Source organism: Ptychodera flava, chromosome 6 (genome assembly GCF_041260155.1).
Source record: "Ptychodera flava strain L36383 chromosome 6, AS_Pfla_20210202, whole genome shotgun sequence".
NCBI classification, from domain to species: Eukaryota; Metazoa; Hemichordata; class Enteropneusta; family Ptychoderidae; genus Ptychodera; species Ptychodera flava.
The window spans coordinates 45,807,793-45,834,693 of NC_091933.1; the positions used below are offsets into that span (position 1 = coordinate 45,807,793).

The 26,901-nt window shown below is 39.7% G+C and overlaps 1 protein-coding gene across 1 annotated transcript in view; it reads left to right on the forward strand.

The window, feature by feature from the left end:
* Positions 1-882: 882 nt before the first annotated feature.
* Positions 883-26,901, forward strand: part of LOC139135960 (uncharacterized) — a 39,827-nt gene continuing 13,808 nt past the window's right edge. Inside the window, exons 1-2 of the mRNA XM_070703750.1 lie at positions 883-951; positions 21,429-22,097. Of these exons, the coding sequence (XP_070559851.1) occupies positions 21,492-22,097 (606 nt within the window). The 5' untranslated portion in view covers positions 883-951; positions 21,429-21,491. The remainder of the gene's footprint in view (positions 952-21,428; positions 22,098-26,901) is intronic.

Genomic DNA, 26,901 nt, shown 5'->3' on the forward strand with positions numbered 1-26,901 from the left:
ACAGGAGTAATTCCATTCATGTTTTTAACCACTGACACGGTGCATTTCTTTCTCGACTCATCTTTGAAGTTTACATCGATATTTGTGTACGGAAATCACGGTGTAAACGCTTGTCACGCCCGTCAAGGGCGCAGACGACTCTTTGTGAAGATGAATATAACTTAACTATCCGAGCAAATCATCCATAGGCCACGGCAATTTTGAAAATTAATATCTATGCGAAAAATGGCACTTTTTAAAATCCGACTTGTTACTTTGAGCGTCGTTCGTGTGAAACATGAGTCCCATAGGCGACACAATACCGTAATAATTGCCGATTAACCGCGGGCGTTTCATTCACTAACTCAATTATTGTCGATACCATTTACCCTAGGAAAAGCTCAAAATAAAGGCAAACCGTCTACATAGAAAACCTGAAAAGGCATTCCTTTTAATTTACTCGTTTTCTAATCCTTTCTCAATTTCCTTATGTTTGCCAATTATTCTAATTTCTTGCTTCAAATTAACACGTGACCAGTTACGTCATCATTGCTACTGGTTCTAAGCGCAAACTTTGTGAGGCTCTTTCTGTAAATATTAAATTTTCAGATGGTATCACAAAACAAACAAAGCATAATTAAAGAAGGAATGATGATTCTTTCACTGATAATATCTCACTTAAAAAGCATCTCAATTCATAATATAGAGGAAATTTTGAGTAATTTGGTTTTGAAATAACGAACAGAAAAAAATGTGGTTTGAGCTTTAAGTGTCGCCACCCACACGCTCTACCACAACTTAGTTGTGTCAGCAGGGGTTTTTGGTATTGTGATTACCTTTGTGCATAAATTATGCAAATGAGATGTTCCTGACGGTATAATAACCTGCCGTTGGTGTATATTTCATGAATATCTAGTGCCGGGGCTTAGGATTGTAAACCTATCTGTGGTGTCTCAAGCAACGACAAGCCAGGTAAGCCTTTCCGATTGACTTTGATTTCACGATGTGCGTCTGTACGTGTGTTCAAGTCGAGAGAGCAGACGTGTGAAAAAAAAAACATCGTCTTCACGTGTAAGATAGTAGATCCGTGCAATTTCATTGGACAGTTGGCGTAGAATTTGTCAGAGTCGATGAAAACGAAAATTCCAACACGAACATTGTCGAGTCTTATTTACTCTCGCAATCGAATGCTAACAATATTTGGACAAGCCACGGTAATATAATAGCCATGGCTAACTCGTTTCTTCAAGCACTGACAGACGTGATATTAATGCCAATTTATTAGGGCTTCACTCTTTTGATGAGCTCAAATCACGATAGAATGGAATATTTCCTCAACGCCACATGCCTGGCACAATTCAGACCTGCAAAGGTGTGAGTTTCGTACGATGTTGCTTGAGATGATGAACTGCGTAACCAGGGAAAACAAAACTCGACCAACAAGAAATGTTCGTGTTCACATCTCCGTACAGTTACAGACGCAGCTCATGCACTGAGAATGAAATATCACTTGAAATTGATAGCGCATTAATTTGGCCAATAACAAGATACAGCCAACAAGCTTGGTTAAATACACATCGATACAAGGATGATAAATTGCGCGCGATTGATGGCTGCCACCACATGTGGCATCTCGTTATGGGGTGACGTGAGAGAAACTATTACTGTAATTTGAGTTGCAAAATACGTCGCTAACAAACCGAGCAATCTAGAGTCCCGCTGACATCCAGCCAAGTACAATACTCGTGATAGCGACTTCATACTTTACAGGACATACTTGTTCAATCTGGGGGCGTATACTACATTTCTGCAACTAGTTAACTTCTTCGGCGTTGCCTCAAGTCGTGTAGGAGAGATAGCGAAATTACAGTCATTTAGAATAGGTTGATGTACCAAAAGACTATGGAGGAGATAAGGGATGTATATTTGAGGAGCCGAGATGGCAAAGTTGATACCTTGAGATAGAAACGTTCCTATTTTTCAGACATTGAGATTTTGATCTCTCTTTCTTCTTTAACAATCAACAATTCTTCACGACGTCTTTCTATTGTTGCGTATTCAATTGCGATCCAGGTGAGTTCGTACTTTACTGATGTCAGGTCCAGTCATATTGGAAGATGTAATTTGCCAATTTCTTATCAGGTTTTTGAATTTTCAAAGACATAACACAGAGAGAAAAACACGTATGACACACAACCACAGAGAAACATGGACAGAGTAGCAACACTTGCATGCCTTTTGTTCCATGGTCGTCTCGGTAGACTATCGGCTTTTCATATTAAAATGAGCTTCAAAGGTGTTAAACTTTTTGGAGGCTTTGTTTGTGGTTGATAATTACACGAGATTATGCGACAAATACGACGAGATGGCATCGTACTGCCAGTCGCGTAGCAACCATAGTTACTTTGTGAGCTCTCAGGCCAGAAACACTGCTTCACGCCAATCAAAACATAACACGCCAGCAGTTTCATAAACATGTCCTTCCTTGACGCACGTGTAAAAGACAGTATGACTGACCGTAAACCATTGAGTAAAACCAGACAGTATCGATAAAAGACTTTCAAATTTGGTTCAAACACACTCATTATATATTCATAAAAATATGAGAGGAATTTTTAAAACGGTAAAACTCACTTTCCTGAAGCTCAAAACACTCCCGTTTTCGCCAGCACGTCAATTCCGCTCAGCACCACACGACAACAACAACACAAACTTTGCCGAACATACTTTCGCTTAACAATTGGCGAAAATCCGAAAATTACCGAAGGATGCATGGTCGGCACTCTTCGGAAAAGAGAGGCGAGAGCAACCTGAGGCGAGGCGAACATGGATGGGTTACGTAACCGCTTCACGCCTTAAACAATACCCGTTGCGACTCTGTCAATGTTTCTCTGTGACACAACGAATAACGAGCTCTGTAAACGGCATTAAAGTTTCACTGAAGGTTTCTGTTCATGTCGGGAACGATTACCCTGGTTGGCTTGTAAAACACGGATGTGATACCCTAGTTAAATTCCTTGAAATGTCGCAACATGTACATTTGACGTATTTGTTACTTGAGAAAAAGTCGTGATGCATGGGTTCGGGGTGAGAGGTCAAATGAAACGTTCATCCATCATCGAAGAGATGAAATAGGCGAATGCTCTTTGACCAGCCAGCATCAGAATATCTTCATCTTAGATCCAAAGAGAGTGATTCGCTGCGCTACTTACTATCAATGTAACGTTTACAGAGCAAGCATTCATGGGCTGACGGGTTTTTGTCTTTGACGCCAACCGGCAAATTTCACTGAAGTCGATGCCGTGTTCGTGACAGGAATAATGCCGCGTAATTCGTCTCCAATTTTGATAATTACCCTTCTAAAGTGTTTCAAACCATTTTGTGTATTACCATAGAGGCACCAGCTTGGTGCCATCAATAGGGGTTTTATTAATTCCAGTTACGCTGACAGACTTGTAAGAGTCTCCAATGACATCAGTGTTTCCAATGAATTAAGCTTCAAGTGATGACCCGGATCGAAATTATAAAGCAAGATTGAGATAAAGATCTCTCTTCTATGCCTCTCCTCCTTGGAGATAAAGATGATGAAATCCTAAATGTCAGCGCAACATTGATTTTCTTTTTAATTTATTCTTCTCGTTAACCCGGCCTTGCTTCAAAGAAAATTTGAACAAGGAAAAAGTAGGGGTGTGTACGAAGAACGCACCACCCTAATGGCAATTTTTGATGACCCAATGCTCGCTAATATCGTCTTGAGTGAAATTAGCCTTCCTCTGGCGGACTCGCTTGTTTGAGCTAACTTGTTTCCCTCCCATCGTTTGTCATCGCCTTGGTGAATCAATCGCGATTTCTCTGCTACGAATACACATAGTTAAGGTTCACAATGAGCAAGTCATCCGTTGTCGTTCAGTTTGATGTCTTACGACAGGAGGTATAAACGCCAGATTGGTATATCCTGACGAGCACCGTCTGTTTCATTATTAAGGAAATTATTCAGTGCGACAACTCGCTCAACGAAGATTATTGACGAATTTGTTCGCAGATGTTCGTTGACAAGTTTAATAAACTCTAGCGACTTACGGATATATAGTTCGAATTAATAGGATTTGTAAACACTTGAGACCTGCCCAGAATGTCCAGAAAACTGTCAGAAAGCTGTCCAGACTTTTATCATGTGACAGCCACGTGTTACACGATGGAAACCCCTCCACATCCTGTTAATATCTGTTCTCTTTATTCCGAGCTGCAAACCGATGCGTGCTCAACAATCAAGACTACAAACGGGTTAGATTATTGCTACGATTCGAAAAGATTTGCATTTTTGTCTTATATCTGATAAACGAAGTATCCTGGTATGTGACGACATCCTTGCAATTACAGAAAAAGAAGAAACTTCTCTTTTGTTTTGTATTTTCAAAAATAAAAAGTACACATCTGTGCATGCCTTGTGGATGTAGGTTAGCCCTGCGTACCGTGCTGTGTGTTCCCGGCGTTATACGGCCTCCCACCACAGCCCTGCTGACTCTCATAGGAAAATCCGGCGGACGCGGTCCCGATTTGAACCGCGCACGAAAAACTGCCTTTTGTGGCTATTTTCGGCCGAAATCAACTTGAATCGGCTCTATAACTCGATCGCTCACAGACTGCAAAAAATTACTCTCGTGACGTCCCAAACCGTTAGTTTAACAGCGATGTACGGTCAAGGGTCCGATGACCGGCCATTAGCAAGATATGACCGGCCACTGAACCCTTGGCCGTGAATTTTCCCATGAGAGTCAGCAGGGCTGTGGTGGGAGGCCGTATAACGCCGGGAATACACAGCACGGCGCGCAGGGCTAGATGTCAGGTACAACTTTACAGAAAGCCATGGTTTGTAGTTTAGCAAAGCAACGCTCAACTCGGTAACATTCCTGGTAATCGCCAGAAACTGTCACCGTTTTCGTTATCTTATTTATCTGCAAGAGTGGTCGATGCTATTTTTCGCCAGTTCCGTTTCTGCATGTTTCAATGATGCAACACAATAATTCTCAAATGATAGTACACAAGTGATAAACCAACTGTAGGCAGGAAAGCAGACTGGGCTACTCGGTCCCTTTACAGCAAACGTTGAAGTCGATGAAGGTGAAACGCGCCCACGGTGCAGTAAAATAATCTGACAAGGACTATCGTTACACTTCACACAAGTGAGCACAGAAGGGCAAGACCGTAATATGCTTAAAAGGAGTGTGGAGTTAACCAATTTGGTTGGACACTGCATGCCGCAGTGAGGCTCCAAAAGATTCGATGACGCGGTTTGAACAATTTTTCCAGAGTATCATACAGATACATTTGAGACATTTATTTCCTAAAGAAACATTCAGCATCGCTTTCTTGATTTACTTGTCATGTCTACATGTATCTTTGGAGTACAGTACTTTAAGTAGTCAATGCAACATTTACGTGACTTGCTAATAAAACTTTACCTTCCAATGCCATTGAATCTTCTTTTCTTACATAGTTGATTCATTGTGATCGTGTATCGAGATTGGAAGTTAATTTTGACAAGTTGGAATAAAGCACACCGTCGGAAACCACTGTCCTTCGAGGAGCATTTTACAGTCGGCTAGTCAGTTCCATCGTTATCTCGTGCGATAGTAATCTAACCCAAAATCACATGTATCAGAACATTGTCACTATTTCTGGAGACATTCAATACATTGTCAGGTTTGTTGCGATAGTCGTGACTGGCTTAATGGTAGCAGACATGACGGGGCCGTCCACGATACACGGACACATCTCCAAATACAGTTAATTTTCAACCACTTAAACAAACGATATGGTGCCTTGGAAAAAAATGCGCGTGTAGAGTAAGCTCTCAGAAAGATTGCACCCTTGATATTCTTATCTACAGCAAGTAGCGCGCCGTATGTTCAGTCTGTGCTTGCATTTTGATACATGTAGTTTAACTAATCTGGATTTTTTGAATGTCCTGAATTTTACGATGTCGCCATTCCACCGACATAACCATGGTGACATGCGCTGGAAGTATCATTTAAGAGTATCTGTGTCTGTAGTATGTTTCCTTCTTGTCAAGGGAACGTAAGTAGCGCGTTTCTCGGAAACATAAAAACGCGAAGGTAAATGTGCTCCCGTGTTTTGTATTTTGTGTTCGTCGTGTGCAGGAGATAATAGTAATACATGTAAGCATACCTGTTGATGTTTTACTAGTAGAGGAGACAGATCGTTTCCAAACGTTGCTGGTTTCTTTTGTTTACTTCTGATCTGGTGTGCTTGGACTGTGGTTAACGTTCACCAGTTTCGTTAAGTGCACAACTAAACTGTGCATTTTGAGAATTGCTTATTCGTTCATAATCTGCATTATCGTGTTCCATCAGTCAATGAGGCTACGCTCCATGGGGAACAGTGAAAATTTGAAAACATAATCAAGGTCAGCAGCAGCGTTATAATTTCATTTAAAAAAGTCTTTGTAAACTATATATTTTCCTTCGGCATTCTCCTCCTCCTCCTCCTCCCCGATCATCATCATCATCATCATCATCATCATCATCATCATCATCATCATCATCATCATCATCATCATCATCATCATCATCATCATCATCACCATCATCATCATCATCATCATCATCATCATCATCATCATCATTATCATCATCATCTTCATCATCATCATCATCATCATCATCATCATCATCATCATCATCATCATCATCATCTTCATCATCTTCATCATCATCATCATCATCATCATCATCACTCTATTTGAGTAAATCATAAAGAACACACTACAACAGCAATTTTAACGCGCGTACCACAGGAAAAGTTATTCTTCTGAAGTCGCTTCTATGGGAAAATGATTGACTCTGCTCCTTTGCAAATCCTTGTCAGAATCAAATCGACAATACATACGCATCAATTTAACGACATAGATTTAACAGCTTCATTTGTGTGTTGCATTCGATGGCTGTCAAGTTGTCAAGTACGGGGGAGGAAAATTACTTCATCGACAGGTGGTGTTTTTCGCGTACTAACACAGTACACGTCAACAAATCACCAATATATTACGCTCCCCGAATTCCCGCCGGTTTTTTTTTCACGAAAAGCAATACATAACGCAAAATGCTGTCTCAAATTAATGAATCTTCGTGCAGCGGAAGTTTCACGCTATATAAACGTTATTTCAATAATGTCGAATATATTGCAGTAAGGTAAGGTGTAAGGTGTCTACCACCGTTCCGGTGACAATTCATTAGATCAGAGCTAATTGCTAAAATGAAGACATCACTCAATGACTTAAACAGGCGAAACGTTGAACTACCGTTTTTTCTCAAAAGCTAATCATGGGTTTCAGTCAATCAATTATTTTGCCAAGAAATGTGTGTAAATGTTCCTCATTTGTTTATTTATTTCTCAAATGTTTTAAAAGCTATCCCTACAAGTGTCAATAAATGATACTCGCAAAGTTTAATTTCTCTTGCGTCTCCCAGTTAAAATGCTTAATTTATGGCATTAGTAACTTTAATGTTAACATAGATATGCCGGCAATCGTGCTGTTTGACTTCCAAATACTGAGTTAGGGAAATAAAACACGATTCTACTACTTACTGCACAGAACATGCTAGTTGTAACCGGGTTATGGTCCTAATATGAATGAGTTGTAAATAGGGAGTTATTGGGTTGTAAATGAATTGAAATAACGTTGTGAATCGGTTGTAATTGAATTCCTTGTAAGGGTTAAGTGGGTTTACTAGGTGTGTTGTACCGATTGGAAGGTTTGGGAGAGGTTTTCAACGGGCTGTAGAGAGGTTGAGTCCACATAGTGATCGAGTTGTGTGCGTGTTACAGCCAGGTTTGAGTGGGTTGTGTCTCGGGCTATGTCGTTCAGAACGTAGTGGACTGTGAACTGAGTTGTATCGGGGTTCGATGCAGCTCAACCCCGGCCGTCTTTTCACTGGGTTTTATCGGGGTTTGGTGTAGCCCAACCCCGACCGTCTTTTCACTGGGTTGTATCGGGGTTCGATGTAGCCCAACCCCGACTGTCTTTTCACGTGGAAAAGAATCTATGTTCAGAACAAGTGAATGATTACGATTTAATTTTCAACCTTCTAGAAAGTCCAAAACAGAAGCAAGCGCAGTCATCAATGTGAAATACGTTTACAAGTTCAACATGTATTCCGTATGCGCGACCGCCTATGAAGGATAAGCATTTCATGGTAAACTGTCAAGTATCTATCTATCTATCTATCTATCTATCTATCTATCTATCTATCTATCTATCTATCTATCTATCTATCTATCTATCTATCAAATTTGTATACCGCCAAATTCCAAAATAAACAATGCTCAGTGGCGCTTAGAGTTACAATGAAAATGCTCTCTGGAATATGTAAGTTTTTAAGCGTCTTTTGAAAATGTTGACATTAGGAGAGGTTTTTATGTCCAGGGGTAAAGAGTTCCAAAGGACAGGAGCTGCTGCAGAGAAGGAGCGGCGACCATGATAGGTAGTCAGATTCCGTCTAGGCGTGTGCAGAAGACATTTATCAGATGAACGAAGAACACATGATGAGGGAAAAGTTTCTTGCCATGTATCTGATATTCAGTATAAACCATTTTTCCTAGTTTTCTGAGCTGATATATTTTTCATTTGATTGAAAAATATTTAACTGTGACCACCACCACCACCACCATCATCGCCACTGCCGCCGCCACCCACCCACCATAGACCACCCACCACTACCCACCACCACAATTACCATTGCTATTTTCATCAATAACGATTACAAATGAATAGCGTTTGTGGTATGAAAGGGATCGCGCTAGAGTTGGGTGCCTGAGCTTTAATCTCTCGATCTCACTTGTCACAGAAAAATTCAAAAGGACGACTTGAAGACCTATCGTACATTGATCGATACAGACACAGATGGTTTAATTTTTTGTATGCCGTACTATTTCAACTATCTGCTTTTGCCGCCTCCCATGCCGTTTTATGCATCACAGTTTGTCATATTGTATCTTTAACTATCCATCAGAATCTCTCGTGTTTTTTGTCTGATTGGATTTAATTGGATTGGATTGCATGCCAAGTGCGAGATGGATTAATGAATTTTGTGTAGGCGATTGAAAGCACTTTGGATGCAAGTTGAAGGAGTCCACATACACAAGATACTCACTCTCACAATGAAAAGTACAATAAATGAAGCAGAATAAAAACATCCTAGAAATGACAAATAAATGTTTTGTTCGGTTTAATTAAATCTCTGACTGCAATCTAGATGATTTGCCTGTTTTGCTTCTTTGATATTTGCTCAAGTGTATTGTTATGAGGACTGATGCTGAAGATAAGTGTTGTCTGATAGATGAGCGGACGATAATCACCCATTAATAAGTACGCTGTCTGACCATACGACTTTAAACAATCCGAGGAATTCAGCTCTGTGTCCGTACTCAAAGTTGACAGGAGAGGTGGGGAAAGACAGTCGGGACGAAAATAAAGACCAACATCCATGACAATACTGAATGAAAGTCACGCCAGATTGTAAGAAAAACAAAACCACTATTTCTGTTTAATGATACATAAACGCATGCACAGACATGGTCGCCGAAGATACGCTGATGTGACCGAGGTCACGTAAAAATCTGCGGTTAAAGCTTGGACTGATGCCGATGGCGACAGACCCAGTTATCAATGACGTCATCAGTTCAGACTACTGTCATGGTGCAATGATTTATGTGTACGTGAGACAGAACACATTGTAGCAATATTTGTGTTATGTTTTCTAGGACTGGTTTTAAAGCGCATAAAGACAATGAAAAATGATAACGTTATGACAGGACAATTGTAACGTGAATGTTAAGGGTTCGCTTTTAAAATTATCCTCAAGGATTCATCACAGATGGTGATTAAATTTCATATTTCATGTCATAACTGTGACATTTTATTTCATTATTTTCACATGGATCCTCAGTTTAAAAAAATGACGCACGAGAAAGAAATTGAATTGCCATTTGTTTCACTTTCAATTTTCACTTGTCCTTTTGATGATAAGAAAGCTTGAAATTGGAATTTTGTATCTGTTGGTATCCTTCTACACCGATGTAATTTGAAGAAGATTGCTTAGGTTATTTGTTATATTTTACAAATTTTAGCTGGGTGTATCAAATTAGTGAAAATAGCATTGGTGTGCATTGTGTCTCAGAATGCATTCCGGCAGTCACAAAGTTTGCCGAGTTTCCAGCCGTCAGGAACTAGATCTGTAAACCAAAGATAAAACTATAATACTATGTGTATCAATATATAATCATGTAACAAGTACTCATGCACTTTTTGAGTCAATAATGTGACGTTATTTCCTGCTCACACACGTCACACAGACATAGGAGGATCGCATGGACACCGTAGGGTGCTGGTTAAAGCACACTAGGTTACCTAAACCGTCTTCGCCTACTGCTTTTATCATGGTAATTTCAAAATATCTAGAACAACCACGCCATGCTCTGTACAATGTCTCTAATTGTCACGGTGATAAAAAGTGAACTTTCTGAGCATGAAGTGCAGACGTTCATCTAGTGGAGGCAAAATTACGGCATAGTTGAACATTGACATGCAGAATTAAATGCGGTTCCAATCGATGAAAAGTTCGCCCGCAAATCATTCTGGTATCATACTCTGAATTTCCAACATCTTACGTCTGTCCGATGCTATCACTGTTTCCGTGGCAGAGGCATTCTACCATGAGTGTGGTCTTTCGCTGATACGAATTTGCGTCTAGCGGAAATTTGCGACAGTCGATACTGAGGGATTTCTATTGAATTTCACTAACAATGATGTCCGTACCTAAACACGGGGGAACTGAAACAAAACTGAGATTTGCTACTGCTGCCTACCACTCATTTAAAGAGATGCTGTTAACATTTACTGTCTACAACCCGGCACGCCAGTAGTTTGTTGGTTCAATGGTCGCTTGCCGCTTTTTCAAACCACTCATTCTTCTCATGTAATTACTACAAGACCTATTTGAATGACGGAGTAGCCTGAAGTCATAGAACTTTGCCGTTTGTTTCCCATTAGTTCTGTCAACAACATCTTCAGTTTGGACAACATGTCATCAATTCAAAAGATGAACATTTCTTTTCTCAGATTTTTCCCAGTTTTTAACAAATCACGTTCAATGATAACTCAGCAGAATGCAATGTGTATAGCGATATATCAATGCTCCATCAGCTGTAAAATTTTGGTGTCTCTAACCGGTATTTTTGTTCTGTTTATAAAACAAAGTTTCATGTTCTACTCGACATGTCATCGAAATGCCTAGTGCTTGTGTATGGGCAATGTCATCTGTAAATGTTGTCTGTGATAGATGAATTTTAGTTCGCAGCGGAATTCAGTTGTCAACAATAATTTTGCGTAGTCTGCACGATGGCTCATACTTTGTATTTCATTGTGGAGAAGGATAAGAAAATATTCTTGTGTATGAAAAAATAATGATGAAAACAATACAAATATTTACAGACAGTTCGTATTTATACTCACAATTCTTCTGATACAAAAAAGAACGTAATAATACACTCCTGGCTTTATATGAATCATGTTTCAAACTATTCATGACATATTTGAATTCAGTAGATGTTCTAACTGAAAAGTGTGAATGCAGGATCTCACAGCACTCATCACTGCGTGGAGCTCCATCCTCGTCGTTAATTTTGGATCTGAGCCATCGACTCTGACGATGGAAAATCTACAAGGGTGCGCGGGTTTACGCTTTTAGCGGAGTAAAATTAAAAAGGAAAGATTCAAATACATCCCGGAGTTTACTTAGATAAAATTCTAATCGAGTTGATTCTCATGAAGGGAATTACTGAATACCGGTATCGCGACAGCCTCCGTGCTCAATGGGCTAAAACGCAACCTTTCTGACTTTACCGCCCCCAGCTCGCTGATCATCGTACGCCTAGAATTTTGATATTCCGCCGGCGAAAAGGAGAGAAAATGCCGTCTTCCTTGATTCAACAATCTCCATGACAACGGTAATGAGTTTGGAGATATAAGGGTTTGCACATTGGAAAGCGATGGATATAACAGGACTGAAATGCCTTAAGGGATTGAAATCTGAACAGTTTGACGTTTTTTGTTGTCGTCCAACTTGTAAGTATACGAGATACGTTGCGCATAAGACAATTGCCAATCAAATTAGATAAGAAATTCAGAGAAACCAGAAATTTCTATACTCTTATCTTGTCTATTTGCGTTCTGCGTTCCCTTGTTTCTCATCAAACTGTTTGGTTTAGACAATTTACTATATCAATCTTGTCAGTAAAGCTTCCTGCATTGTGCGTGTCTTGTGTATGCGCGCACTTTGTACTTTCTGCCTATTGAAACAGTATCGGTCATCTAGTATGTCATAAAAGAAGCCGGGTTTTCCTCTTTGTCTGTGTCTGTGTCTGTGTTTGTGTGCCTGTGTGTTTCAGTGTCTGTGTCCGAATATGTTTGTTCGTTGTAGCTGTATATATCCAGTTGACTCAGAGTCGTTCTGTTTACCGATCCTGTATGTCATAGTGTTTCGTCAGGTTCTTGCTATCTTGCCTCCTTTCAGTGCGTAATCTCAGTCTACTTGCCCTTCTCCTATCTCAATCTTTGACAATTTTATGTTTCTACATGTTCCTTGTCCGCCTGTCAATCTGACTGCTTGTCATGTCTTCCATCTCCCTGTGTCTCTCTCAGTCTGTCCGTTAACCCTTTTCTTTCCATTTATTTCTCAGTATGCATGTTTTTGGCAAGCTGCCAACTGTCAGTGAAGGCTTCGCCCACCCTTTCAAAATCAACCGCGGAAACTCACACGCCCATTTTTCTAATCCTGCACTGTGCATTACCCATGTACGTTTGAAAATTATTCCGCTTATATCATGATTGCACTTTTCAATTCTGCCCGATCTATTTATAGGTTACCAACCTTTATATGTTTTAGCTTTTAGTTACAGTACTTTGATGCGCAATGCGATGTCATTTTAGAACATAGATTTTGGAGCAGTATACAGCTCGTAATGGTGTAGAAACACCTGTTCGGTGCATTTCTAGCTTATTGAGTGTCGCACTGATATCAGACAATCACATTGAGGATTTCTGCATCACGTTGAGTAAGAGAATCAGTATAAGTTGGACGTTCATATTAAAGCGATTGAACTCAAGGAATTTATTCCACCGTCGTGCATTCTTCGGAAGCACCATTGCGATAATTATTGACTGTGTAATAGAGTACAAATGCATAGGACAGGACGCAGAATTTTCAATGATCATCTTGAGTAATTTGAAGGAAAACCTTTTGAGATTGACGATGTTTTATCCACTAGGCAACATATTCTTGTAGTTTTGGGTACCGTGGGCGATTAGAACATTTTACAAACGAAACCTGTAATGTTTAGGGGGTCTACCGTGTGCAATTTAGCACCAAGTACATATCACCGTACAAGACCCTATCGACAGCTTAAACCGCCAACCATTTATTTCAGCAATTTATCTTATTAGCGGAAGTTCAATTTATAATTTCGTTGCGGGATTTTTGCACTTGCTAACTAAAGATAGGGGAGTGGGTGGACAAACCCTCCAAGTGTCGTTTGCCATGCCGGTATTTTAGTTATTCACCATCCTTTAAGTCATTATTTCAGTGCTCTGAACTGTTTCCCAAATCATCGTATTGTACGATACAATTTCCACATTTCAGTTACAAAACTGAAATTCGCGGTTTTGCTGGAAAAAGCCACAGAACGTCTGCTTAGCGATCTTCACAGATTTGGAATTCACTACCTGAGACTGTTACGTGCCACTCCCGTCTGGACAATAAAAAAAATTCACCTCGTCGACTTTCCTCAAAGGAAACGGTAACAATAGTTTTATACTTTATATATTGTATATTTCCCTCGTGGATCCTTGACTTTTACTGAGATTACCTCATTTTATTGTAATTAGAATGGTTTTAAATGGCACGCTAAAGTTCCGAGAATAACAACCATACCGGAAATGATTATCCTGGTCCTTATTTGGAATGATTAATTGTGTAATGACAAAAGGAAATCAATAATACTAAATAAACCACATGCCTGTATGAAATAATAAAACACCCACAAAATAATTAATAAATAATAACAAACAAACATACAAACAAACAAATAAATAAATGAATAACCATGCCATGCAATCTTCGTTGGTTTCGGAGGACCGCCAACTCAAACATCTTCGGCTGTAAACCAAAGCGACGTATTTTTTTCATGTGGATATTTGGCGCAAATTTTCTTGTCCCCTCCCATCATTTAGGGTCACACTTAGTAAGTGAGTCTTGCAGTGATAGGTACGTTCAAATATGAAGCGTATCTTTGGAAAACGTGGTACACCATTGATACAAGGCTACCCGCCATTAGATCCTGTCTTGGACTGGTATCGAAGACGAAACCACGCAGAGTTGGTCATTACAATACTTAGCTGATAAATCAATTCTAGATAGTAAATTAAGATTAGCTCAACGTATTTCCGGGTTTTCAAAAATAAATATTGCTGTGATGTAAAATTTATTCTATGTTTTACATGTTCTTCAATCCATAAAACACACAAGAGTCTTGAACTACGGCGCGCCAAATGTTTCAAAAATATTTATCGTCATAGAGTAAAAATAAACTGTTAAATTTTCTTTCTAAATAAAGTATTAAACGTGTATGAATAATAAAGAAAAAATTTCTTTCGTCCATATTGTATTTTAATAATGTACTTTTCGCAAAAATAACATTCGTTTGAAAATATGTGTCATCAAATATTTGAATGTGTCTGTACAGATAAAGATGACGTGCAACCGTCGTTCTCGATTGAAATAAAAATTCGATGGAATTACGGAAGAAAATAAACGAGACAAGTATTATTGCAAAAAAGGGGAGAGTGTTATGCAATACTTAATTGTAAAATACCCTTTAAACCGTAATGAGAAGATAAACTGTTTGCAAAAATTTGAAAATACCACAATCCAATACTTATTGACGTACATACACGTGTATTTGATATAAAGGTGCAATGAATGCTGATTAAAAGGGAAAAAAAAAAAAAAATCAAGCACACACACAAAAAATATTGAAATGATTAAAAACAAAACCACAAATAGTACTTGCACTATTACCAAAAAACAAAATGAATCACCATCAGGTCTGACTAAAAAAGAAAGAGAATCACAATTGAAAAGTCGACCTAGATCGCGCCGGCGTTGAGGCTGTAAAGAAACCAAAACGAGGTCAGCTTTGGAAAAAAAAAACCAAAGCGAGGTTACCAAAAAAAAAAAAAAAAAAAAAAAAGAGGTTACCAAAAAAAAAAAAAAAAAAAAAACTCAGTAGAAAAAAAAAGAGGCCCGTTCGAGAAAAGAAAACAGAGTGGGACACCCCGCAGAAAAAGCCCAACATGAAAATTGAATAATTGATTGTTACAGTTCAATGCCAGAGGGTTTTGGATCATCACACTCGGATGTTGTACAAGATATTTGGGGTATTTCAGCAATAACTCTCAACTTCTAGTTTTCAATATCATCTCATGGACGTCCAAGTTACCGACACGTCCCATTCTATATTAAACAGTTACCAGTTTTGGTTAAAAGTGGACAAAACACTCGTGGTGGTTCGTCGGCTGCCAGCGGTCCCCTCGCTCCAATGTACACTCGAGGTGGTAAGCCAGCGGCCGGCGGTCCCGTCGCTAGTACAGTAGGCCTACACGCCGGCAACCAGCGATCCCCTCGCTGTAAAGTGTAGGGCCGCCTCTCCCAAACCATAGACAGTCTGTGCCCAAACCCCAACAAAATGATGGCTTGCCGCTAGCCCACGGTTACGTGTGGTTCGATACACAGCGGCCGCCGTGTGGGTATGCATAGCAAAATTGCATACCACGCAGCGCACAGCGGCCTCAGTTCTGCATGGCAGGGCTGTGTGTTACCGGCGTGACACGGCCTCCCGTATAACGCCGTAACACACAGCCGCGCACACAGCCCTGCCATGCAGAGCTAGCAGCGGCCGCTATGTATCGAACCACACACGTATCCCGTGGGTTTAGCCTCTAAACGGAGTGTGGCAAAGGCAAAAATACTCGGGCTGAAACTCCCGGTTTAAATTCAAGGCAACGTCTTCACTAGTACATGTAGAACGCGAACGGCTGTGAGGTCCAGGGTGTGAGGTACCGGCGTTACACGGCCGGGCCATATAACGCCGGTAACTCACAGACCTGCCACCCAGAGCTATGTATAGGCTACTGCACAAATATCGTAGCTCCATATATTGGACTCTGTGGATATAAAGATTTCTGCAATGGGGATCGATATGTCGTGTATGTGCCGGTCTAGCTCTGCGAGTATAGTGAGAGTATATGGCGTTGCGAAGGCCGGACACTCTCGCCATAGTCCTACTCGTAGTGGTAAGGCTTCATGCTTGTACAGTTGCGTCGCTCGTCTTGTCGAACACGGAAAACGACGGACGTTCTCTCAACACGCGGCAGATTTCTTCAAAACTGTTCATTTTATCATGATTTGGGTGATCTTTGAGGATAGACGAGGAATTACCAAACAACGAGGTGGTATATTATCATGGTATTTGAACCCGATGTATCGAACACAGGTATAAAACTGTGTAGAAATCACGTAGGCCAAACGGCGATGACAGTGCGGCTCGGTGGAAGGCCTGCAGTGGGCTCCCTGCCATACCGCGCCTAAGGCATCGATATGTTCGCAGTGTTGCTATGAAGGATCATGGGTTGTACGTCTCGCTCGTGTGATCTGACCTGTGGACTGCTCAGTTAACTTGACTCTCTGGAACTATTCACTGTTAACAGTGTTAACTTGGACGTTCTTTAGGTGATATTGCCCACTTCATTTCATCAAGTATGGTTTCAAGTAGAGCAGGGCCCAGCCAAACAGAGCTAGGTTTATTGTCACGTTATCACTGAAATGCTCAATTAATATTTCGTCAAACATTGGAGTATGTGGTGATCGGATTCCCCGCTGTTGGGGATTCATCGATCGAAGGAAACGTGAACCATGAATTTTTTTAATAAAATAATTGTAATTTCGGGCTTGTTTTTTTTTTTCTGTGGCGAGTGCTCGTTTTTTTCTTTTTTTTTGGTGTGGCGAGTCCTCATTTGTTTTTTCTTTCCACAGGCCCACGCGTTTTTTTTTGTATCTCTGTTCATGGCATTTTTTATTTTTTTCGTTTTTTTTATTTTATTTTATTTTTTTGTAGATGAGATCCACTTTTGTCTAGAGCCATCACTGCCGAATTTTTTCTCCGATTTTCTCTCTTTACTGTCAAAGCGTCTGGTGGTTCATATTATATTTTCGATTATCTATAATACGTTTATTATGAGACGTAGTGCTTTTTAATTTTCTTAAGTACATAAATATTTTTAATATGCATGGCGTTTTTTGTCTGATTCTTTTATAATGATTTTCTATATGTAGTTCACATTTTTATTTTTTGTACTATTTTTTCCGAGTGGTAGTAGTGATTTTTAGTGATTTTCTTGTGAATTTTGTGGACGTACCACTGTATAACATATTTTTCTTTCTTTTGTAAAATCATTATACTATTATACGTGTATGTATGTCGATAAGTATGGATGTATGACTTTTTCAAATCGTTGAAAATTGTTTATTTCCTAATTACGCTTAAAAGATTTTTTCTCAAGTTAAAATAAAGTATTAAATGACATTTCTGTCTTTTGTTTTTTAATTATACTTTTCTTACTTATTTCCTTCCTAATGAGACCGAATTTTTATTTCAATTGAGAAAGACAGTTTATTTTTGCACTGAATCGATAAATATTTTTGAAACATTTGGCGCGCCGTACTTGAACACATGACAGAAACAAGCCATGGAAACGTCAGGTTAGATCAGAGGTACAACAAACACATAGAATTTATTAATTCACCACCATGAAGGTCACATAATATACGTCAGTACTTTGTGGAGACTGGATGGCGCAAAAACAAATTTTACCGACCCCACCGGGACGTAAGGTTGAATTACAGCCAAGAATTAAATGGGGACAACTATTTCTTGTCATCGGACTTTGATTCAGACTTGTTTGTATTCTATGGAATTTTCAAGAGATCAAATGCAGTTTCATTGTATAAAGATGTGCCATGGCATAAAGACTCGGTGTAATTTCTTGGAATTGTTACAGATTCTACTTAAAGGAACATGTGGCATAAGCATTCTCTTGCTCACAGGTTCATCGCTTGCATGAGCATGGTAGGATGTTATTCAGAAGCGATTCATTAGCAATTTTTTTCAATTGAATATTCATAGAGACTGCTGCTTTGTGATATATAATGGGGTTTTCTGTCGGTCTGACGTTTTTTTCATTGACATGACATCTTAGTTCTGACAGAACAAATCCCCCATTACACTGAGATGTCGTTAATATCTGTCACGTGACACTTTTCAAAGAATTGCGCAGACCTGTGGATTCGCTCTCACTTTTGTATAGATTCGGCATCATTTCATGGGCCTTAACAATGCTTCCACTGATTCAACCGAACATTGTACTCTTTCAAAAATTCCTTTCAGTGTTTCACCGTTATTTAACTTAAGATGGTGGTACATGGTATTACTGATTTGTCATACATGTTCATTTTCGACATCTCCACGACATCATCGAACATATTGAAGCTATAGATCACGTTCTAAATGTGTCATACCTTCAATATAAACTCTGTCGTGTGTCTACGTTGTCCGACATCGGAAGGAGTGACAGTGACATTGTATGGATAACAAGATGTATGGCGATTCTTGAAACGGTCTTGTGCAGATGTAGAATAATATCTCCAGACGTAGGAATATAGCATGGTCATGGCCGTCGCATGTACTTTTCACCGAGTATCCCGCAGAGAGTGTCACTTTATACGCTGAATAGATTTCCTCAGCTATAAATCTGGCGTGTCTAGCTTATTCAATTCGTGATGTTCAATATTTTACCGATCAGTTCATGCAGATACGTTGGACCTCACAACAAAAGACTAGTTAAAGACCATGATGACTAGGTTTTCGTGTGGAAATTGCTGTTGGGCAAAGACATGTGATGCGAAAGAACATGGTTTTTATCTAACTGTCAGGTGAAAGTCAAGCTTTGAAGGATGAACAATGTCAGTCTTAAAGGCTTACACTAAAAGTTTGTAAATTCTCTTGTGGTGTTTGTAAATGAAGTGACTTTTAATTGTCGGTGTACATCCATAGAGGAGTTCACGAGAGTTTGCAAAATGATATCTGACCATCTGACCACATCTCGTTGTCGCGCGAAACTTCATTATCTTGTTTTTGTTCGTGTGTACGGCAAAGAAACGCCAATTACGATAACGGAACACCTGCATGAATAAACGCAGTTTGTATCTTTGCATTGAAACACATGCGACTATAGAAATTACTATAGCAATTACTGTTTCACAAACGGTAGGTGTTAGAGGATGGCAACCTTCGTAAGAAGCGTTTATCGTAAATCCAAAGTAAACTGCTTTGTTGTTGGAACTAGTAATGCAATTACACCATATAACCGAGAATGCAGTTTACCACCATCTGAAAATTGATGATAAGTCTTCGATAATCACAGCTTTGCTGCTTACCCTATCCGTAGCAAATCGGGACCCTGATTGGCTGAAGATGAAACATCTCTTGTTAAGACTTGTGTTGGAAGCACTGTTTTTTTAAATGATTGTCCAGTGACGTCATGCTGCTTGCTATAGTATCCCTCGCATGGTTTCGAGAGATCCCCGGAGCCGTTTGAGCAGCGGTAGTGTCATTAGCGAAATGACATTTCCAAATCCAATGTTCCTCAACACAGTAACGTGATAGAGTGGCACCGCAATGCCTTTAGTCAGTTTAAATTCCCAGGAATACAGGTAGCTGTAAGGAAAATGCCGCTGACTGATTTCGATCTATCGACCTTGCAAAGTCACAAATCTATCATTAAATCGTGTATGTTCCTTGATTTGGTTTCGGTACCGACAAGACAATTCTTGCTTGTCAGTAATTGCGGTTTGGCGACTAATTCAGTACTACAAGTGTTTCAATCAAATCTCAATGAAGAGTAATATGGGATGATTTGAACGCCGACTCCGTTGCAAGCTTCCTTATCTCCATCCTTCTTTGATTAAACAATTCTAGAGTAATGTTCAGCAGTACACAACGCGAGTTTCATGTGTCTGCTAGTCGACATTTGATGCCCGTTATGGGACACTGAAGATTACTTTATAGGAAACATTAATTAGTCTGATCGTTCTTGTAAGAATATCTGCGTTGATCTCGACTACGAATTCATCGTCCAACGTAAAATCCAGGGGCAATTAATATTATTCAGAGCAGTAGCAAGTTCAGATGTCCCAGTCAGGTAGGATACGTATGTTTAAGGTGGGCAGTGCTTTGACATTCGATGTGTATAACTAATAGGTGTTGTTAGTGGGGCCAGATGCAGAAACATTATTTGGTGCCTCGGCCTATTGTACAAGAGAATGCCTAGAAGGGCGGTCTTAAATGATCTGGAAACAATGATAAAATATGGAAATATAAAAGTTTCCCCATTCATAGAATTGCAAGTTAGGTCGTCGCGACGAGTTGGTGTTCATTGAACAACACCAGGATACCAGATAATTCTAGACAAGACCAAAGAGGTGGGGTAATCGTAAGGGAAAAGATAAAATATATTATTTTACCATAGGACTCAAAAACGTGTCTCCAAACGTCCCGCAAGTTTTTTTTTTATTTCATACGCGAAACACCGTGAACATGTCAACGAAAGGAAAGGAAAGTGTTAGCATTAATAAGACCAACGCCCCAACCTCAGTGTGAACCGCTTGAGGGTGAAAGGCAAAAAAAAAGACAGAAAAAGAGAAAAGTTGTCCGGGCTCCATGGATCCAATAGAAGGTACCTCCACTACTCCCCCGTAAACTGCTTCAATGTTTTACGTCATTCTCCAAAACAAGTCAGGAGAGAACTGATTGACCGAATGACAAGTGTGAAAGCGAAATCAGCGAGCGGCCAATTTAGGGTAAATCGGTGAAAATAATGGTGCGTTGAGATCAATGGGACTTCACTTCAGTTGATGAGAAATTAGAGCCATGATTCCAGTCTGGGTTGGCAGTTATCAAACATATTTGTGTTTTGCGTCACAGCCAATTGTGTTGAAAATCTAATAGATATCGGTGGGGAATAGAAGTGGACAGCGCCTATATCTATCGGTGTTTTTCTTACTACTTAAACCTCTCTACAGCCGAAGGAAAATCGAATAAACGCGCTCTGCTGGCTCGCCAGGTGACATATGACGTGTAATATCACAGGCTGAGTCTTGCCCAGAGCTACCAGTTGATATTTGACACAAAGTTGCTGAAGTTACTTGTAATTGTACGTAGCGCTGAGTCTCACTGTCTACATTTGTCATCATTTTTTGCAGCTCCGTCAGTTCGGGACCAGAGTCACCTTCTTTCATCGTGCAGTAGGTCTAGGTGGACACGCAATGGCCAGGTGTCTGTTATTTCTTTCCATCTTGGGTCTCGCCCTGCTGCCGCTTCTCTTGCCTTCCCACTGCCAAGCCTATCCCCTGGACATTGCCAAGTTCCTGCAACGACACCGGAAATCTCTCCACCGACTGGCTCAGATACGACGCAGAAGCTCATGGGACGATAGCGGGTTCGGAGGGTTCGGTGACTTCGCGGACCAACCCTTTCAGGACCCCGTTCAACATCACACGGACCACGGGGGTTTTGGCGGGTTTGCCGACACGGGCTTCGGGGCATTTGAGGACACTCCGGGATTCGGAGATTTCGTCGAATACACAGACTTGGACACATCACACAAAAGTCCCGCCTGGGACGATGGGGATCCTTTCGCTGGAACTGGCGATGACGGCTTTGGACACTTTTTAGACCTGCCACCGAAATCCAACCAGTGGTCCGAAACAAAACACAAGGAAGCGCATCATGGCAGCAGATCACACCACGACAGGCAAGGTGGCTTCGTCAATAAAGGTTTCAATGACGCCGTGGATGGTAAAAGCAAAGCAGAGTCCGGGGGAGCTGAATGGGCCAAGTTCAAGACAGCATACAGGGGAGTCGTTAGCAAGGTATAGGCATCTTTTTCTCTTCACCTCAGTCCTTCCACTCACATTTCAAAGGGTTAGTCAGTTTCCGTTTGAAAATGTTGCCAGAACAAGTCAAGTAACAAAATGTCTTGAATGAATTAACGTGAAAAGGGAGTTTGGCAGGTTTAGCTGTAAACGAATCAGCCCTGAACGAGTTCAAAAGAAATTTCAAATTATGAACACGAAATTTACACTCTACAGCATAACATATCATGGCGGAAAAACTTGTTTGAAATAGGAAAATAGTACTTGTCATGTGCAATGAATAAGCCCTTACCGACTCATGACAAATTCTATTCCATACACGTGAAGCCAAGAGCGATATTTGAGCCGGTTGACAATCTTTACGATATCGTACGGTTCGTCAGTGGTCACAATCGCATCGTGCATGTGTCACTGCCCGCTGGCCTAAGTTCAACATGACGTCACGGGTTGTTGCGGTGACATCAGTTAAAGTTGATAAGATTTGTCAGTACGAATGTGTTCGGGTTTCATTTACAGGTCTTTGTGCATCTGACTATCGCTCACCTGTTTGCCTTCTGATAGTGACACAGTCAAGCGATGTCACTAAGTTTTCTGCGCCGTTGAGTTTAAATTTTATTATCGGACTTCGTCACTCATACCAACCCAAATAAAAGCGGCAAAACATGGTGTTAACAAGACGGAAAACCACTTCATCATATGCAAATATCATCCGAAACCTCGATTCCATGCTTTAAGCTTCTGTGCAATCTTTACTGTAAAGAGTTCCTGTCAATCTTAACCCTTTTAGCGCTGTAATTTTCTCCCGCCAAAATTTTAGTGCAAAATTTTACCAATTATGAATTTTTCTGTAATTTTTTGATAATTTCATCTCCCAGTTCATTCTCAAACTTTTTGGCAAAAATCAGATCAAAATTGACTGGGGTTTATTTTATAAAGGGGACAAAAATAGACTTTGGTGCTCAAAGGGTTAAAAAACCTGAGCAAACCCCTGAATTAAACTACAACACAGTGCGATGCATTACTGTATCGCGATAGTCCACCCTAAACTTAACGAGATCTCTTCCTGGCTGTAGTTTTAGAAAGGCATCGTCTCGAGACGAAGGACAGACAGCACAATATTTGTATCGTCCAAAGGTAATTAGTGTTTGCTAATTTATCTAGATACAACATTTATATGAAGATTTACTCGTTTCATTTTCCTGAAAATTGTGATTTGTACCCGACACCTTACGTTAAATATGGAGGTCTCGCGATGTCTCGCTCTTTGCCGAAATCATCCATTGAAGGAACTTACAGTGAAGTTTGAACATCCAGAAACCCATTCTTAGCGATGGCTTGGAAAATACATTTCAATCTGAAATGCTTGCCAAAACTCTAAACCAACTTTTCAATTCAATGTTAAGGTAAAATGCGCCTCGGGGTCAGATAATTGGACTCTCAAACTTTTACAATTGTTTTTTTGATATACCACTCGTGGGGGTTCACTTTAAAGCTCTTGGTGTAAGAAAACCTTTCACCGGCTCAGTTTTTCAAAATTAGAAAATTTATAATTTTCCTCCATAGAGTTAACACAGGGACGGCGGCCATTTTGAATTTTAAATATCGGTAATTCTTGGGCTATTTTTTCTCTAGTACCTAAATTTGCTCTGTGACCCCAGATTTTTATTCTTGATTATGAAAGAGAATGACTGAAAGATTTCTTAAAGAAAGTCTGAGCAAAATTTTAAGTGTTTTACTTTCGAGGCGCATACTACCTTAACTGCATGTTCGGCTGATTTCCTTGTGAAGTGCATATCGACATTCACGATTGCGAAAGTATTGAAGGATCGTGGACACTGCGCTTTCCTTTTACCGAGCTCATTGACACGTTTTGAATTTTGGATGTAGAACAGAGGAACATATACTATGGTAATATTGATAATATTAACAAAATTTACAGCGTTTTTGTCAGACGACAAGTAGACGGAGATACATGTATATGAATCGTAGATGATGTCGCATGCGCTATGCAACATTTATGCAGTAATGGCATTATCAATTATGATGACATAGTAGTATTTGATGGCACAAATATAGCGATCTGATTTGTCGATATCTGATAATGACTGTTATAGCACCCTATAACATAGTACAATTGAACAAGCACGAGCTCTAAGGTAGATAAAAATCTTTTTTGACGTTTCTTGCAAGAATTACAATATGCTATTATTATATAATAGTAGCAATAAATCAGCCCAGCAACGGGTACACCACTCGGTTTTGAATAGTTCACGCCATATGCGCTTGCTATCACTCGTGCATATATGTCGTGAACTGGTCAAAATCTCGTGGTATACCGTCACTGAGTGTGATTTGTTGCTTAAAGCCCCTGTAGCTGTAACTCTTGAAATTTGTCGACCTGAAAAAGGCTTTCTATTTTCTAAGGTTTTCTTTAAATTCTACAGATTTAAAGGATATCGTCTGTTACCACTGAAAAATTGGACAAGTAAATTTAAATTTTAACCGTTATTTTGATTTCCCGCCATTTTTAAAAAATAGAAATATTACAAAGAAAACATAGCATATGGTGTCCCAGTGGAAAACATTCAGCACCATGCATTATGTTTGACTACTCTGTCGTTTTTGTGACGATTCCAATGCATATATGCACTGCGTACTGTGTTTTGCCTTATTTCCATGGGGGCGCCATTTTATGTTTGGGCAAAAATTTATTATTTATCTTGCTCAAAATTGCGCACATAGATAGTCACAGTGAACAGTTTATTCTACTTGTACAAACACCCCTCAGTGAGTACATTCCCATGAACTTGTTTTAGTTTGGAAGTAAAATCACAAAAATAATGCTAAAAGATACAGCTACCGGGCCTTTAACTTACTAACATGTAAATACAGATCCCGTAAAAATGAAGTATTATTGCATCTATGGATATAAGATAATCGATAAAACTGTCAAAATAACACATAAATCATTTTATTATGATGAAGCGGGAAACGACATGTGTGTATTCTACCGCCAAGATTAACGGACACCAAATGCTCGCCGTCTCCGTGAACGGAGAAACTGTAATAAAAGTCGTTATTACTCTGAGTACAAAACGAAGAATTCCCACTGGTTGAGTCTGATCGATCTGTTTAGTAATCTGTAATCTGGGAGGTATAAGATAAGTGATCCGTTTTTAGGCACTTTTCGTATCAGACGATGGCTGTGACGTTACTCATTCAGAAAGATGCAAAACTTCGGCTCGCGCTGCGCATTATATTAAGCTAGACTGATACGAGACCAGTCACGTCTGACATAGATGAAGAATATCAATGAATGCTGAAGCACTCAGGCTTGCTCTCTTCTATTTCTTCTGTCGAAAATATGACATACATACATACATACATACATACATACATACATACATACATACATACATACATACATACATACATACATACATACATACATACATACATACATACATACATACATTCATACATACATAAATACATACATACATACATACATACATACATACATACATACATACATACATACATACATACATACATACATACATACATACATACATACATACATACATACATACATACATACATACATACATACATACATACATACATACATACATACATATACATACATTCCTGTAGACAGACAATATGATACAGAAACAAGTATAAAGTTCGTCTCGTCGGGCAATATCGTTACTTGAAAATATTCTATAATAAATTCACCTTCCAAATTGATGACTTGTCTATTGATTGTATTTATCTCTATAAATAGTACTAATCAATGCGGCTGACAGATTATATGTATGTGTACAAATATTACCAATCAATAGGGCTTGCAAACAAGAGTCAATAGTCTCAACAAAATCTCCATGTGTTTGTCGTTGATCAAGGAAGTGACATAATTGAAATCAGTGACAGGAATATATATGTAAGGTAACGAACCATTCATGCTCTCCGTCAATGACACAATGGCACTATGTTTGGCCAGCACTTTCGTCTTGCACCCAAAATAAGGTTCCGTTCACGGCTTGTTAAATATTGCTCTCTTATTCACAAAGAATTTCAGCACTCATTGAAGCTGAGTTCGATCGTTGTGTGGGCAGTGGATAGTGGAAATTCATATCTTTTTTAGTAGTGTTACATTACTAGGGCTTGATTCAATGAGGCAGTAGGAGTTAAAGATGTCGATAAGCGACTTAATATGATTAAGAATCGTCAAGCCAAATATTACTAATATTTATCCTTGAAATTTGACGAAATGTGTATGTGTATGCTTTGCTGTCAACCAACTCAAACTGAACGACAGTATCTGAAGCATTCGTTAATAACCTCGATGATTGTGACCTTTGTTATTACGTCTGCACATCCGGGTACACAGTTCTCTAACAAATCAATCCAAATTGGAACAAATCAATGAGTATGTCGAGTTACTTTTTCTTTAAGGGGGGGGGGGGGGGCGGCCAAGTACGACACACTTAGCGAAAGGGAGTACTTTGCAATATGTTTTTTTTTCATTCGGGTAAGACTCCTTAGGCCGAAATGACATGACGCAAAAAAACACATATTGATGGTTTTTGATTGCTCCGTATAAGTCCTTATTCCATGGTTATGAACTCTGGAAAGTGCGTCTGCGTGAACTGCGTATGTTTGTGCATGCGTGCGTGCGTGCGCACAAAATGCGGGGTAAATCGCAGATTCTCATGTATCGAATGAGGAATTTTGGGTGCCGACAAAGTGGGATACTCGGCTCAGTTGCGATTAGATGATATTGCTTTGAACAAGC